The 16421-nt window shown below is 37.0% G+C and overlaps 3 protein-coding genes across 4 annotated transcripts; 1 reads left to right on the top strand and 2 right to left on the bottom strand.

Annotated features, from left to right (window-relative positions):
* Positions 1-5574: 5574 nt before the first annotated feature.
* On the top strand, positions 5575-8226 carry LOC137733946 (abscisic acid receptor PYL8). 2 transcript variants are annotated; one of them, XM_068473167.2, is made up of 4 exons: positions 5575-5827; positions 5916-6092; positions 6744-6959; positions 7600-8226. In XM_068473167.2, the coding sequence occupies exons 2-4, from the start codon at positions 5922-5924 to the stop codon at positions 7816-7818; spliced, it is 606 nt and encodes a 201-aa protein (XP_068329268.2). In that variant the 5' UTR covers positions 5575-5827; positions 5916-5921; the 3' UTR covers positions 7819-8226. The 2 variants fall into 2 exon arrangements, with proteins under 2 accessions (XP_068329268.2, XP_088553125.1); XM_088696999.1 differs by having other exon boundaries at positions 5786-6092; positions 7600-8003.
* A 186-nt stretch (positions 8227-8412) lies between these two features.
* LOC137733948 (polypyrimidine tract-binding protein homolog 2-like) lies at positions 8413-13707 on the bottom strand. The gene is made up of 11 exons (XM_088696997.1): positions 13453-13707; positions 12405-12610; positions 12099-12308; positions 10787-10849; positions 10627-10700; positions 10255-10350; positions 10010-10067; positions 9590-9694; positions 9420-9501; positions 9023-9135; positions 8413-8875 (listed from the first exon to the last, which is right to left on the bottom strand). The coding sequence occupies exons 2-11, from the start codon at positions 12588-12590 to the stop codon at positions 8537-8539; spliced, it is 1326 nt and encodes a 441-aa protein (XP_088553123.1). The 5' UTR covers positions 12591-12610; positions 13453-13707; the 3' UTR covers positions 8413-8536.
* Positions 13708-14253: 546 nt separating this feature from the next.
* Positions 14254-16209, bottom strand: LOC148696034 (uncharacterized). The gene is made up of 3 exons (XM_088696998.1): positions 15726-16209; positions 14947-15198; positions 14254-14851 (listed from the first exon to the last, which is right to left on the bottom strand). Exons 1-3 carry the CDS (start codon positions 16080-16082, stop codon positions 14534-14536), a joined length of 927 nt encoding a protein of 308 aa, XP_088553124.1. The 5' UTR covers positions 16083-16209; the 3' UTR covers positions 14254-14533.
* Between the last annotated feature and the right edge of the window lie 212 nt (positions 16210-16421).

The raw sequence follows: 16421 nt of genomic DNA, 5'->3' as shown, positions 1-16421 counted from the left end.
GATTTACAAAACAGCTACGACGTGGTGACAACGAAGCTAGCAACATTTAGAAACTTTAGAAATACTAATCACGAATTTTTATAAAAGTCGAATTTGAGATTTTTTTCTAGTTAAGTGAGACAAGTACAACGTAATCAGAAAATAATTGGTATATACACTTCATATATTAAATTGTTTTGTGTCTGGATAAGAACACTTTTTACTTAACTTTCAGGCTTCCCATTTAGGCATTAGGATATGTTTTGCTTAGACTGTATTGATAATAAGAATGCAACAAGATAACACCATGAATACGACCATTGTTTCTCCAAATTAAGCTGCTAACACAATCAAGGATCCAAAACACGGGACACGTCGGTATTCATAAACTCGATTAGGGAACTAATTATAATTCATAGGTACATTTTATATTAAAAAAAGGGGTACATTTTACATATAACAATTTGGTATATGAATGTGTACATATAAGATTAAAAAAATTGAAATATTTTATAAAAAAAAAAAATAATGGGTATAAACTTATTCTAATTTTATTTTTTTTATATTTTGTGTTTTGAATTGAAAATTAATTAGGAATTTAGTAAGGATGTGAGTATTAAAACCCTAAATCAATTACTAATAATTATTTTAAAAAATTATGTAACTGACATGTAATTCATTAATACATTAATACTAGGGACTTTGATCAAAATTTAAAAACTGATAAGGTCTCAATCAATGAACATTAAAAACTAGGAACCGGATATTAATTTTTCCATAAAAGCTGATAAAGGTCTCAGTCATCTTTTTAGACCATATTTGGCTGTTAAAGATTGAATTTCTTCTTTAGGCCATTAAAAATTGAGTTGCAATGTAGTTGCACCATCGCAATAATGGTGTCACATCGCATCATAGTTGTACTATATATGGTTCGAAAAAATGATCTCTTTAACATTTTAACATTTACAATACAGACACATAAATGGTTTGGAGCACTATCATACAGCTGACGTTCTTAATAATAATAATCTGGTCCAAAATTATAGTGGATAGGATGTTGGGTTTTTACCCATTTATCTCGAGTTCGAAACTTTCCCTTTCTCTAACTTATTTTAATAGTTTTGAATCCTTCCTTATTCCCTTAATAATAATAAATCTAAAATAATAATAAAACATAAAAAAATAAAAATAAAAATAAAAAATAATAAAAAACTGACGTTCTTATTTCATGCAAGTTTTTCCTCATTACAATGAAAGTAGCGAAATAGCTGTCAGGCATCAAAATCACCACAACACAGAATTCGGTGTCTTGTCTCTATGAGCTGAATTTGACATCTACACCTAAATCAAATGCTACTTAATGCTCTTGCATGTATACGTTTTGGTTGATTGGTTTACCATTTTATGTCATGTCATTTTCTTAAGAAAAATTAATTAAGCTCAATTAAGAGTGAACTTAATTTCAAAAAGGTCAGATGAGGTCGTTTTAGTTTCTACCGACAATGGTTGGTGGAATACAAAGATATAAGCCACAATGGTATAAACCCAAGAATCAAGTGAATTTTATCTAGTGCACATCAAAAGTGCATATTTAATATTACACAAATACCAAAAACAAGAAGGTTCCGGTTTTGAAATTCCAAGTTAGTAAGTCTACTTGATTGAGATTAGGAGGAGATTGAAATGTCTCTGTGAGTCTTCCAAGCCCCTGTTAGGGTTGGATAACCGTGGCTTACCATAAGTTGTCCCGCTTTAAAAAAAAAAAATTACACAAATGAACAAAAATCGTTAAACGATTTAACCAAACAGGATTTAACGATTCTAATTTAGATGTGTAACTTAAATGTGCACAAAAAGCCTAAAAAATCCAGACAGTCAAATTTATTACAATTAAATTTAATGAAAAACTAATGAAAATGATTTGAAAATTTTGAGTTTTAACGATAAGGACAAAATAAAAGGTAAAGTGAATAATACTAGAATTGATTTTTTAGTGTAAAAATATGATTTTTTTGTTAAAGTAAACAATATCGAAAACTTTTCATTAAAGTTTTTCTAAATTTAATGGTTCTTCACTTCATGCACAACCCATGACTCATATTTAATTTTTCTGGTGTGATCCATGACCCATCTTAATTTCTTCAATTAAATTACAACCCATGACCCGGCATTTTTTTATCCTCACGTGCACGTGCAGGGGATGCAGCAGCTGACCTTCTCCTCTGTCTTCACACGTGCAGAGGATGCAGTAGCTGACCTTCATCCCTCTACACAACCCCACGCTATTTTTCTAGCGCGTGTTCTGCACTCTCGAATCTTGTTTGAGACATGCTCTTCCTTCGCGCTTTGCCGTTTCCAGCCACAGACCTAAGGCTGCGCGCCGTGTGCTTTGAATCCCCACGTGCATTTATGCCAATCGAAATTTTTTTTTAAGGAATTTTAACAAAAAATTCTTGGTACTATTTATTTTAATGAAAAATCATATTTTTACACTAAAAAGTCAATCCTGGTGCTATTCACTTTACCCTTCAAATTCAAAGTTTTCAAACCCTTTTCATTAGTTTTTTTTTTTTTTTTTTCAGTCAATAAAAATAAATTTCATTAAGAGAGAAATCTAGTACAAGGTAAGGACATCTCAAAAAGAGAGTCCAGAGAAGCCAAGCAAAAGCTCAACTCCATACAAGAAAACCCAGAAAAGCCTAGACATGAAAATGTAAAGCAGCCACCTCCACCAAAACAGCACCACCGCCACCGCCACCGTAGATCCATCACCATCACCTAGAAGAGAGGCCGAAGAACCTAATGGATGAACCGAAAATGGGGGTAGGCAAGCTACCCGCGTTGAGAGCGCTCCCATAATCCTACCAAATAGTGCAAAATGCACTTTAAATGCTACGAGTCACCAAAGTGCACCTCCAGAGGATAGCCTAGGAAGAGACACCCAATGAAATGAGCAGTAAGGGTAGATGGTTGTAAATTCACATTGAGGAGAGATATTTGGAGAGGAGCAAGGTATAGAAGTCAGATCTAAGATAAACCCAGGGACAACTAAGACCAAGCTCAGAATGACATGAGATACAAAATACTCTGAGAGAAAAAAGCTGAAAGCTAAATGCATAAAAAGTAAATCCAAATCACCAACCATGGTGGTTTGGAGATGAGAAAAACAGGATGGATTAGGGGAAGGAAGGGGGAATGGGGAGGTAAGGGGAAAACAGAGGGAAAGAAGGGAAGATATGAAGGTGACAGAAGGTTGAAGAAAATGGAAGACAGAGGAGGGTGAAAAAAAGGGAGAAAAGGAGGAACCAGAGGGTGGAAGAAAGGGGAAAGGGAGGAGGGATGGGCATTGGGTTGCCGCCAACCCCAAGCCGGAGCAAGGAGTCAACGACGGAGAAGGTTTCAAAAGTTTAGGGGTTTCTGGGAGAGAAGGAGGGGCATGAAGTCATTGGCTGAGCATATGCTAATCAAAATTGGACGACTGCCTTTAAGGCCGCGAGACCCATCTCATTTATCAACAAATAACGATAATAGACAAGATTCGAGACATAAAGATAAATGTAACAAGAAAAATGTTAAGGGGATTCTCATGGAAGTCAAACTCTTTATGAATTCTCTGCAACCTTTTGTTTTTTACATTATAATGTTAGTAAGGAAATTTACGTTAAATTATAAAGTGTTAGAGAGTTCGTAGAGAGTTCCATTTTTGAAAGAGACCGCTTAGCATTTCTCAAATAATAAAGAAATAACCAATTAAACAAAACTTGAGAAATTGTAAGAGACTTTTTCAAAATGGGACTCTTCATGGATTCTCTGTCACCTCATGTTTTTGTCACAATATTTTATAATGTTGGCACATAATTGACGTAAAATTGTGAGGCGACAAAAAGTGCTTAAAAAGTTCAACTTTTAAGAGAATATCTTTAGCATTTCTCAAAAAACTTATGCAAGTAATAAAGAGTTAATACTACTTGGAAAAAAAATTAAGAGTTAATACTACTCTTAAGGGTGCCTTGACTTTCAAGTCTTTAGTTGAGTTTCAATTACTCAAGAAAACAAAACGAAAATAATATTATTTCGAAGTCAATGTTAACTCATTTTGTAGGTGCAGTAACGTTTATATCCGATAAATTAACGAATTTGTAGTTCAAGTAATTGAAAACGTTTATGCATTCAAAATTTTCTAATGTATTATTCGGTTCTTTTGTAAGTGCAATGAACATTGCGTTGTTTATTAAATTTCAGATTAATGGTCTTGGTTGGATTACAATATAAAATATATGGTTTAGTACATAGGACCATTAGCTGTTATCCATCATTCATTGAAGGCCATGTGACCCTGACTCTTTAGGACATAGAGCACCAAAAGGTAAACTAAACAATATACATTATTTATTGTAAGAAATAAACAAGTAAATGACCTTTAATTAATTATCAAATTAAATAGTTCATGTAGCTTAAGATAAATTGAATTGGGAATTTTTGTAAAATACTATTGTGCCCTTGGCATGGTCTACAAATTACGGTGGCCTGTGAAGAACGTCTCAAATTGAGTTTGGGAGTTTTCGGACAATACCTCTTATAATCAGACGGGTGAGAGAAAATGGATCTAGAGCCTCTCTCAGTACTGGTAAGAGAAGTATATAACTAGATTAATAACTAATTGGTATTAGGACAATAACTAACGACATAAGCTCAATAGCGGAATTCTCTTAAAGATTGCTTCATCAATTAGCGACAAAAACCGCAACAATTAGAGAATGACTTAACCTACATCTAAGATGTTATCATTAAGTCAATTAAGTATTGTCACACGAGGAAATTAAATACATAATAATACGTGATCAGCTATATGTATTTAGAACCAATATAACATCGTGAGGATATAAACCTTAGTAAGAGGAACTTGACCCAGTTGAAGGCCACACTCACCAGAGATGGGGAGTCAAACCATTTACAGGATGAGTTGTGTCCACCCGGGGCTGGATAGTATCCAAATCCGAAAAAGCTCATAAGTTAAACCATCTAGTTGGTCAAGTTGCCATACCCAAACCCTTACACAAGAGTCTAAGTAGATCGTAAGCGTAACTGAAGCAACCTTGAAGGACAATTAAGTTACAGAAAAACAAAATCCTCAAAACCAGACAAGAAGTGATGGCATGTTCACAGTTACCATCCAAAAGAAGTGATGACATCTTATATTAATTTTTTTATAGAAATAATAAGATAAAAAATAATATGTAAAAAGAAGGGATAGCGGGATGAGAATCAAAAGGGAAATAATCATACCCCGAAAAGAGAGGGCATTTGCAAGACAAGAAAAGTATAATCTAATGCAAATTGCATTAACAGACAAAAGTAATTGCAAATTTATTTTAATTAATTAAAATTGGAAATTATTTTTTTTGGTTGGAGGTTTTAAAATAAGAAAAATTAATGAAAAAGACTTGAAAACTTTGAGTTTTAAAGATAAGAACAAAATAAATGATAAAATGAATAATACCAGGATTAGCTTTTGAATGTAAAAATATGATTTTTCGTTGAAATACACATTGCCGTAAAATTTTCATTAAAACTCCGGTATCAATTTATTAAAAAGGGGTGGGATTGGTGATGAGGATGATAGGGAGGCCTGAGGCGCTTCTTCTCTATCTATGGCGGTGACTCTCTTACCCTTCTCTTTCACCAGCTACCTAACTTCTTCCTTTCACACTCCCAGTCTTTGACCGAGTCCCACCGAGTCCCACCGAGTCGAACCGGGTTGTCTCTCTCTCTCTCTCTCTCTCTCTCTCTCTCAATCGGTATTGGTTTTGTAGACGGAAAGGTGGAAGATAAGGCTGCGTTTGCGTAGGTGAGTTTGTGAATGTTTGGTTGGTTGGTTTATTGAGAAAGGTGATTTATTTTTGTTGGTTTTAATCGAAAGTGTTTGATTGGTTTAGAGGAAGATGATGAATGGGAATAAGAATGGAGGCGGAGGGGGCGGAGGAGGCGGCGGAGGAGGAGGGGGGTTTGGCGGGATAGTGAGCGACTACATTCGGAGGCACCACAGGCACGACCTTAACGACCGTCAGTGTACATCTACTCTCGTCCGGCACATCAAAGCCCCTGTCCATCTTGTACATCTCTCTCTCTCTCTCTCTCTCTCTGTATGTGTGTGTGTGTGTATATATATATTTGATTAGTTTTGATCTGGGATTTGTCTATTGGAGATGTAAATATCATGCATGTCACAAATAGGTAGGTGGGTGTTCATGTTACAATTGGATTTGGAGTTTAATGTAGGAGTTGTGGCATCAGTTTGTGAAGATGGGGTTACCGGGATTCGACATTTCGGATTGTTTTTGCTCTATAAAGTTTTGTTCGTTTTCCTTAGGACATGTGTGATCGCATTTCTGGAGAGCATCTGAGCTTTAATCTGTGGAGTTTGTATTGGATTCCTTAATGTTTTTGCCTACATTGATGTGGTGTGTTGATCGATTAGATCATTGTAGCTCTTTACTCACGGTGTCTCTGCGTGTGTAGTTGTTAAGAAAATTGGGGAGAAATAGAAAAAAGAAAGGAAATTTTGATTGCTTTTCTGGGAGTGTTTTTTGTTCGATTGTTCGATAGCTCAGAAATGTAATTACGGCTTTTTTTTTAAATGTTCGATTGTTTCTTATTCCTTGTTTCCAACAAAATGGAAGATTAAGGTGTGTTTGAGAGAGATTCTCAATGAGTATGAACAGTTATCCCTTTTTAGTAATGTGAATTGTTTTGTTTCTCTTCAGGTTTGGTCGTTGGTTAGACGATTTGATCAACCGCAAAAGTATAAGCCATTCGTCAGCAGGTGTGTGGTGCAGGGGAACCTTGAGATTGGAAGTCTCAGAGAAGTTGATGTTAAGTCTGGGCTTCCTGCCACTACAAGTACTGAAAGATTGGAACTTCTTGATGATGACGAGCATATTCTTAGCATTAAAATAATTGGTGGGGATCACAGACTTAGGGTATGAAGACCCTTTCCTTTTATAATTCAGCACATACTTCTCTTTTCCTTTTATTTGGTTGCACATTTCTCAGCATACAAGCTAAAAGGTTAACTAGTTCACAAGATTTTGATATGAAGTTCTGTGTTCACCGGAGTCTTTGCATATTAGTCTGAAGTTTTTGGGCCCGTTGAACTTGATCACATCAAAATTTAATGGAAACAGTAAAAGATTTCCTGAAACAGGTTTCAGCTTTGGCTGCTTAAAATTTAAATTTACGGTGTTGATGGCATTGGTCTCTAAGTTTAATATTGGTACTTCATGGCATATATATGGTTGAATTTGGATGATCTTATTGACTTGAATCTGACTGATAATGTGAAATATATACGAACAATTACACATATATCAATCCTTAGGGTTAACCATAAAACTCTCATGCTATCTGCACTAAGCAGCAACGGGGCGCTGCCCTGTTGACTACAGTAGGCCTGTATACAAGCCTCTGAACCGAAAACTGATCCTCATATAATTTCTGGATCAGTGAGTGGATCTTGTGAACGGAAAATGTGGAGCCCTTGTTTTTTGGTGGATCCTTTTGTTCTGCTATTATGCAACCAGCCTATGTATACTTAACTTGTTCTTATTATTTTTTCCTCAGAACTACTCTTCAATCATCTCCCTCCATCCAGAGATCATTGACGGAAGACCGGGGACTCTGGTGATCGAGTCATTTGTAGTTGACATTCCTGAAGGGAACACCAAGGATGAGACCTGCTACTTTGTCGAAGCCTTGATCCAGTGCAATCTCAAATCACTTTCAGACGTCTCAGAGCGACTTGCGGTACAGGACCGAACTGAGCCAATTGATCGGCTCTGAAAATTGGAACCGATAACACATGGTGGAGGCGGGAGAGACTGCCATGGATGAAGCTTCCGAGGCTTTCGTAACTCGGAGGTTTGGGAGACGGACAGGCAGTTGTACACTTCCATTTCACACACACGAAACGCGCTCATATTTTTGCTTGCCTTGTTTTCCGTCGGTAGAAAATTAAATTATTAAAACTTCCTGTGTGTAGGATCGTAATAACCGCAGCTGTGATAAAGGTTTCTGTAACCCTTTCGCGAATGAAAAGTACAGGAAGAAAGAAAGGGACTAGGTTATGTGCGAATTTACGGGTTCTGTTTCGGTGATGCGATTTTGATCGTGTATACATGTGCCGAGAGACGGCGTCTGTCTGTACACTGCTTTTGGATGCTTTCAGCTTCTGCTTCTTGCTTTTCTTAACCTCTCTTGCTTCTCCTATCTAACAATGGTACGAAAGGTGGAAACCATTGCGGCGGCGGCAGCAGGAGCTTGTCGGAATCAGAACAATTCCTCCCGAATATGCTTACGTTTACGTTTGAAAAACCACCACCCAGAAAATTGTGTTATGATCGTATGAAACATGAAAAAACCAAGACAAACTCGAAAAACCGAAAACGAATAATCAAGATAAATTGAAATCTGGTTATGGATCTTTTTCCAATTGAGAACAACTTCAACTGGGAAATGTAATTTCTACTAGACTTAACAGCGAATTTCCTTAAGAGTCACGTCATTGCACATGACCACGGTGGTAGGGCGGAGGCGGCGGACCGCTCTGCATCATCACAGGGCCCATTTGAGGAGAGGATACAGGCATAGTTCCCGGTGGCATGTACGGTTGATTATGCATCTGAATGGGCATGGACTGAGGAACTGCCGGAACGGTTGGTCTCCACCCTGCAGAAGGCTGAGGCATCACAGCCTGATCAGTTGGAGCATATTGAGCCCCGTTGTATGGAGGCACCGCGGGACTCATCTGATGAACTGGCTGTTGTCCTAGAATTGACGGTTGTGCCGTCACAATTGGAATGGTAGGGATCGTATAGTCTCTGCTCCGGTCATTGTTCACCTGTAATCAGCATGGTAGGCGCAGAACATTAGGCGCAACTTGTCTGCCGATCTCATGGGGAAGTTGAAAAACAAAAATGAACACCAAAGAGAAGGGCAAATGACTAGTCCAGGCGAGAACTTCAGGGAGTACGTATATTTAGGTTACCTTTATGCTAAGATCGGTATGGCGTGAATATGAGATGTGGAGCTTGCAAAACCCTCCATCGTAAATGCAATGCCCTTCTAAGGCTTCCTTGGCAACAACAGCTGTCTGAACATCTGAAAGCCATAACACAATTAGCACCGTGTAAAATCAGCAGTTACTTCAACAGGAATTGTAAAAAGCAGCACCCGTGTACACCGGTAATAACAAAATAACATTCAACCAGCAAGGCTAAGGTGGTTCAATCAGAGTCAGTAAGCCCTAGGTTCAAGAATCAAAATCCGTAAGGCTTAGGTTCAACCATAGACATGTCAGCTGGCTGGTTCCCAATTAATCAGGTCAGACCAAACCCTTACTTTCCAGTTTTGAAAACCATGAAAGAGAGTAAGTAGAAAGGTACCTGGATACTGAATCAAAGCCTGAACCCCTCCGTTCTTATCAAACATGGCGATCTTTTGAATAGGCCCAAAAGCAGAAAAGACCTAGTGGCAGGAAAAGGAAAATATCAGTTTCTGACTGAATCCACATGGTTAAAAAATAAAATCATATTTATAAATTAATCTGATATACCATGTGTAAAACGTCCAAGGTGACAGCATACTGCATGTTTTCGATGGATGCAAGAAGCACATTACTCTCCGATTCTAGCTTTTTCCCATCTAATCCCACAATTGGCTGTATTGATTAAACAGTGAACTCTATTAATAGCAGTACGATATAACATGCCCCAAGATACAAGTTTACACCACAATTTTGAACTAGTCTCAAGTATTTCCTAGAAAGAAGCACCAGCAGTCGAATTTAATTCTTCCTTTCCTCAATTTATAAATATGTACCAAAAACGCCTCGTAAATATATAAAACTTTTTTATGTGACATGCATGCCAAGGTTGCGAAATGGATACTCTATGAATAAGGGCCTTCGTACAGAAATGTATGCCTGCCTCATGATATAATCTAATAAGAAATTTTCCCTCCACCAATGCATTACCTGACCACTTCCATCTATGGCTGATGGAGCAACTGGAAGGGTAGGATTAGTGTAGTCCCTGAATAAGAAAAACGGTTAAAGTGAGAAAAGTGGTCACCAACATAGAGATAAAGACGGTCCAAATAATAGAAAACATTTATTATTTTATAAATAATTACAAGAAAAGGAAACAATGTGGAAGGGTGCAACATAAAATTAGGTATTATTTCCGAGTAACAGGAAAAACCAAAAACAAACGTGAATACCTGCTTCGGTGACTTTGAAATTTCACACTCAAATCAGTGTGCCCAGAATATGTTATCCTGAGAGTACATGGTCCCACATACTCGGGGAGCAGATACCTGTACCAAATGAAACACGAACAACACAAATTAGAAAGAATACAGGCAGAAATGAGCCATTATCACCGAATATCATCTAAAAGCAATATTTATGACAACCACCTAATAGAGATTATAGCACTAGAACACGCCCAAAAGTTCAAAAATCTGTTTTCCGACATAACAGTTGTGCCCTACAGGGTGTCTAATAGCCAACAGGTAACTAGGTCATATACGTGTGAACCATTTTAGAATTTCATAGTTGATACCAAGTAAAACAACTAACACAACTGTCACCTAGGGATGATTCTTGAATCCAGTGCAGTTTTGGCAGAAGTGGCAGTTTCTGCATCTGAAAATTGCACCAGTGCCTGAAAAGAAGAATACAAAATGAGATAGATAGAGAGGGAAATGGGAAGCCGGTTAGAAATTTAAAAGAAAATTAACTCGTATAGACCTGGAATCCCGCAGTCTTCTCAAATGTAGTTATCTTGTGCACAAACCCAAAAGCTGAAAATACCTGCATCACTAGAATAATATTCAGAAAAATATATATAGGGAAATACACTTTAAAACAAACTTTCAGGGATAAGCCCTTGAAAAATTATTGTCAATTAATAAATAACACACATTTCATTTTCAAGGTACTGTAAAACATCTAAGAAACAGATTATACTATCTTCAAAAACAGCTTAACATATGAACCATAAAAAATGAAAGCAACAAAATAACAGAAAAGATACAGGAAACTAAAGGATAATATATTAACTAAATCTTTTAATATGAATTCAACTAACACCAGGGGAGACTTTCTTGCTAGTGGTGCCCCACAATTGTATCGAGTTTAATGTGATGTATTCCCACTCAATAAAATTATAGAAATCAAAATAAATTGATGAAAAATATTCCTAAAATATTCGACGACCACTTCCTATTGGGGGTGAAAAAATAAGTTGATTAGAAACTTATTCATAATGTGGTAAGCAAATTTTTTTTTTCCCAACTTTAAAAAGCTTACAATTATTGTTCTTTTCTTTATAGGCAAAACTTCTTTGATAGCCTACTAAAAAACAAAAGTGACATTGATTTTATTTTTAGGGAGTATTCTTAATCTTTCAATTAACATATTTGAAAATCATTATCCTATCTACAAAATATAATAGAACTGTGTAACTTAGGAATGGTCTACAGAACTATGGGGCCACGAAATTCCAGTTTAATTAAGGAGAAGAAGAGCGATGTCATTAACCTTTTAATTGACGTCGTTAAAGCATATAGCCAGTTTTTGTATAACATGCTCCTAAATTTACACTTGGGGTGCAATTAAACACTTGAGACATACTATAACATAAAAGTGTGAGACAATCATGCTGATGAAACAAAGCAAAAGAAACAAATTCTACAAAACGAGCATCTATAAATAAATAAAAAGGGGATATGCACAGTGCACAAGAGAAGAAATGAAAGCATTCCACGCTATTAGAGTGGTAGGATTAGGATCATGAGGAGGAAGAGTAGGGAAGAAAGAGGCAGTGTTAAGAGAAGGAGAAAGGAGACAAACACTCATGTGCTCTTTCTCCCGATGCACAAAGCTGCCATTGAAGATTTTCTCTTGAAATGGGCCTGCTGATCCATTCACATTCATGTCAAACAAAAGCACCCCAGAACAAGAGGATTTACAACCCAAACACAAATCCTTAATGCCAACATATTTGTACTGAAATGTTTACCTGTTTAACTATAACATGGAAGCAGGCAAAATTGCTTACCAGGTGTAAAATATCTATGCTGACAAGGCGTGCATCCGCACCTTCAATTGTTACCAACAGTACATTTCCTGCAACATCTGCGGCTGTTTTGTTGTTCACTATTTCTTGCCTATTGGAGTACTGTAGGTAAACAGTTTTCCCCCTTACTTGAGCGGGTTCTGAAGATGACGCATAATATGATATCATCGCAATGGCTTGATTTAAATCTGCCTAAAAAGTTCATGAAATATTAAAGGAAAATGTTAATCAGTCAAACTTATATTAAAAGCACAATGATCTACAACCAAAAACTGAAATTACACTCACAAATTCAATAAATGCCTGATTACGGTTTGCTCCAACATTGCACTTTGTGTTGACAACTTTACCAAATGGCTTTCCCAGTTCTATCAGTTCCTCCTCCGTACACTCCCAAGGCAAGTTCCTCAAATGAAGCACCTTAGATGGTGGCTGAGTGTACCGGAACTGTGGCTGACTGGACACAGAAGCCATTCTGTATACCAACCCGTCACCTACAAAACAACACCAGATAAATAATCAGTCCTTCTGACCACCACACGCAGACGCATTTCACAATTAGATTCTCCGTCACAAGAAAATGAACTCATTACTCTTCATCTTAACTACACAAAACGAAAAACTACACTTCATGCCATCTAACGTTTTGCAAATTGGACATCTATTAGCTCACCAATGTTAAGTGATTACATCACAAGCTTAAGTGATGACATGGACAAACACCGAAACATGATTTCATTCTCATGTCATGGAGCTCTAGATTCCCCAAATCAACTCCTTTAGTCAAGTTAAACCCTTAATTTGATCGGGTAAAGGGGCCGATTTGGATATTCAGAGCTCCATAAATGACATGGGAGTGAAAACCCATTTCAATATTTGTCCACGTCATCACTTATCGCTGGTGACCTAACAGATGTCCAATTTTTAAAACATCAGGCAATTATTTGGAATGTTTTAAAAGGCTAGGTAGCTATCCGTACATGTACATATATGCATATGGGCAGTAACTATGCATGTAATAATGCGTATATTTGATTGTGAACGTTTGTAAATGCATATGCAAATCAAATTAACGAAATTTTCAGGACGAGAAAAACATCAATATCCTCAAAATTCTACCTAGTTTATAACAATTCACAATATATCCAAACCATTAAACATGAAAAAAAATGCAAATAATAATTCCAATATCCTAATTAAGCTAGCAATAGCAAATACATGCGAGTAGCGAGGGAAAAATAAAAAAACGCAACAGCAAAATTTGAGACGAATGAAGCAAAACTAACAGATGGAAATTGCGAACAATCGAAAGGATTAAAGGAGGGAAATTGGGTACCTGAAGAATGCAACAGGAACTAGAACCTCGATGGATTGTCAGCAAAATTAGGGTTCTTCCACCTGCTTAAATTAGTACAGAAAAGTTTATGTTTTCAGGGGAAGAAAGATATACACAGAAATTGAAATGTCGATATATAACCTCGAAAATTGAGCGTCGAAAAAATGAAAATGGGCTTCGAGCCCATTTCAATAAACGAAAATAATATTTTCGAACCCATTTGGTAATGTTTTTTCATTTCTAGAAAGTATCTATACTATTTAAACCCCGTCGAAATTTTAAATAAAATCAGATTTATTCCTTAAAAAACACAAGTGCTTCTTTCAAATAGTATTCCTTAAAGACACTAATGCTACTTTCGAAAGTATTTTCAAGTACGAAACACTTTTGATGATATGAAAGGGCTTTAACTCCAAGTACTATTAAACAAGCGGAGTCCTAGGACACGTGCAAATATATGATATTTTCTTAATTGCTTGCTATAATGTAATGCAGACATATTATGTGCGTGTGAATAAATGAAATTAAAAAGACGTTGTAGAGTATTTTAGAAAATTATGAATCATATTATTAGTTTATGACCTAAATCGAACCGTTTTGATTGTGATGCAAGGTTGTTCACTCATACCTAATCCTTCGTATCCTGTTTCTTTTTATGGCAAGTAATTAAACATGAATAAATTTGAGTCATTCATATTGAAAATTCTATAGTGCTTTTAGAATATCTTATACTCTGAGAATTTTAATTATTAGATCTTGATCATTGCATCTTTGACTTAAAATCTACGGCTAAAAATCACATAATACAAAACAACGTATATTATGACATTTGAGTTTTACTCGCAGCCGTGGCTTCCGGACACTGTTTCTTTGTATGCAGGCAACTTATGCTTCTCAAAATCCCTTTTGTTCTTCCTTAAACGCAAAATATAATACAATATCACTCACTCAGAGTGTACAAATAGCGGCCCCTTAATAAGTTGTTAGTGACTTTCTAATAGTGTCTTGATTCAGCTGTTGCAGCAGACCATATTATATAGCTTTGATTTAATTTACCACAGGACCAATCAAGTTAATTTATTCAACTTGTCGGGCCAACAAGAACGTCTTTGTAAGGAGTAGGAGCTGGTTCTGCAGCTACGTTTGGATTTGGTTCTACATGATGTAAATGATGTTTATCATCGTGACGAACTGATGATCTCCTCCGTTGATCTTCGAGTATAAGCGGAACCTGGCCTTCCCTTTCGTGAACAAGCCTCTCCTGCGCGCCTCCCCGAAGTTTCTCGAGCCTCAGTCCATCACCCATTTGTTGCATCTTGAACACCTTCACCACATTTGCTAGTCCTCCAATCAGGAAGAAAAGGCTTCCTCCCATCCCCAGCCACACCCAATTCCTACCCTGCACATATTAGCCAATAAAATTAATTATGTAAACAATTTATGATAATCACAATTATACGAACTTAGTAAAGTTAAGGAGTAAGGACTAATGACCAGTAGCTGTAGGCCATGAAGGAACAATCCATGTTGCTCACGGCTGTTGAGAATTGCACCAACTGTGAACAACACACTCCCAATCAGAAAAGGGATGTGGACACTTTGTTGCAGTATTTGGACATGCCCGTCTGCCCTCTCGTAGATTTGGCATGAATTGTGGATCGATCCGAGCAGCCACAAAACAGGACCAGCAATGAGCATGTTCTTCGCATGCCTCTCAAGCTTAGAGTATCCATATCCTTTCTCCGCCTAAATTTGGGACAATACGTAGCACTCACAAAGTCGCAAACAAATGAATACGTAGCACTCACAAAGTCACAAACAAATGAATACATTGCAATGTGCACAAGATATATCCAACATAATCAAGGGTCTGTCCATTCTAGATGAATAGGTACTCAATACAAACACTTGAAAATACGGCACTCATTAGATCATCATGCCCCCATTGAGTGGTAGATTTTGGCCCATTGAATGGTGTAGTCCACTCCAAGGGTCTATTGCACCATTCGAATGGTAATTTTTCACTATCCTAGGCTCATTTGTAGGTGTTCGTATTAAGCACGAATTTGTACAGAGGAAAAGGGCATGGTCAATATTGATTAGTTGGGTTTGTGTAAGGAAGTAAAATTTTCATTCCATCAATTAATAATCAATTAACAATCTTGTATACTATCTCGATTAGTGAAACACATATGGATCCTCTAGAAAATAGGGTTCTCTAACAATGATTTACGTAAGTATCATTTATTCAATTCAAATGTGTGATCAAATACCTGAATTAGGAGGAAAAGAATTCCCAGGAACGAAAGAACCGTTCCCAAAGCCTGAACCACCGGGACAGCAAACTCGACGAGGGCGAGCTGCAAATCGAACTCCATCAATGGCATCCGGTAATCGAACATGGCAAGATGTGCCACCAGATCATGCAAATTCACCACCAAAATTAACGCCAAGGCTATTAGCATCAGGACTAGGCCTGACTTGGGTTCGTTCGACAGCTGAGCCACGAACCCGCCGAGCAGCACCGCAGTGGCAAACACGTAGAGCCCCGCGTTCATGTACTCGGCCCGGTTCCGGCTCAGCCGAGGGCCGTACATTCGGAATTCCCTTGCCGACGCCAGCTTCACCATTGTGTGACAATATATACTGAGAAAAACGAATGATTTTCTGTGTTTATTGTGAACTAATAAAGTTATGAAAAGGACTTTCCAGTTTTGTTCTTCCTTCTGGTTTTCTGGGTTGAGAGTGGGAGAATGAGTAAAGAGAACAACTGTTAACTCATCAGAATTGGAGTGGTACGTGGCTTCCTGCATGGAGGGCGCGTGTATTTGGGAGAGATTTTTCAATACGACCAAAACACAAGATGGTACATCACGTGTCAGTTTTAATTAAAGGATTAGAATGATAATTTCATAAATTTTTGGTTGACAATAAATTTTTTATTAATATGTAGTTTACAATCTTGCATT

This window comes from Pyrus communis, chromosome 7, assembly GCF_041283825.1.
Source record: "Pyrus communis isolate YQ-2024b chromosome 7, ASM4128382v1, whole genome shotgun sequence".
NCBI lineage: Eukaryota > Viridiplantae > Streptophyta > Magnoliopsida > Rosales > Rosaceae > Pyrus > Pyrus communis.
The sequence above is the reverse complement of the archived record's forward strand: the minus strand, read 5'-3'. Positions and strand labels throughout refer to the sequence as shown.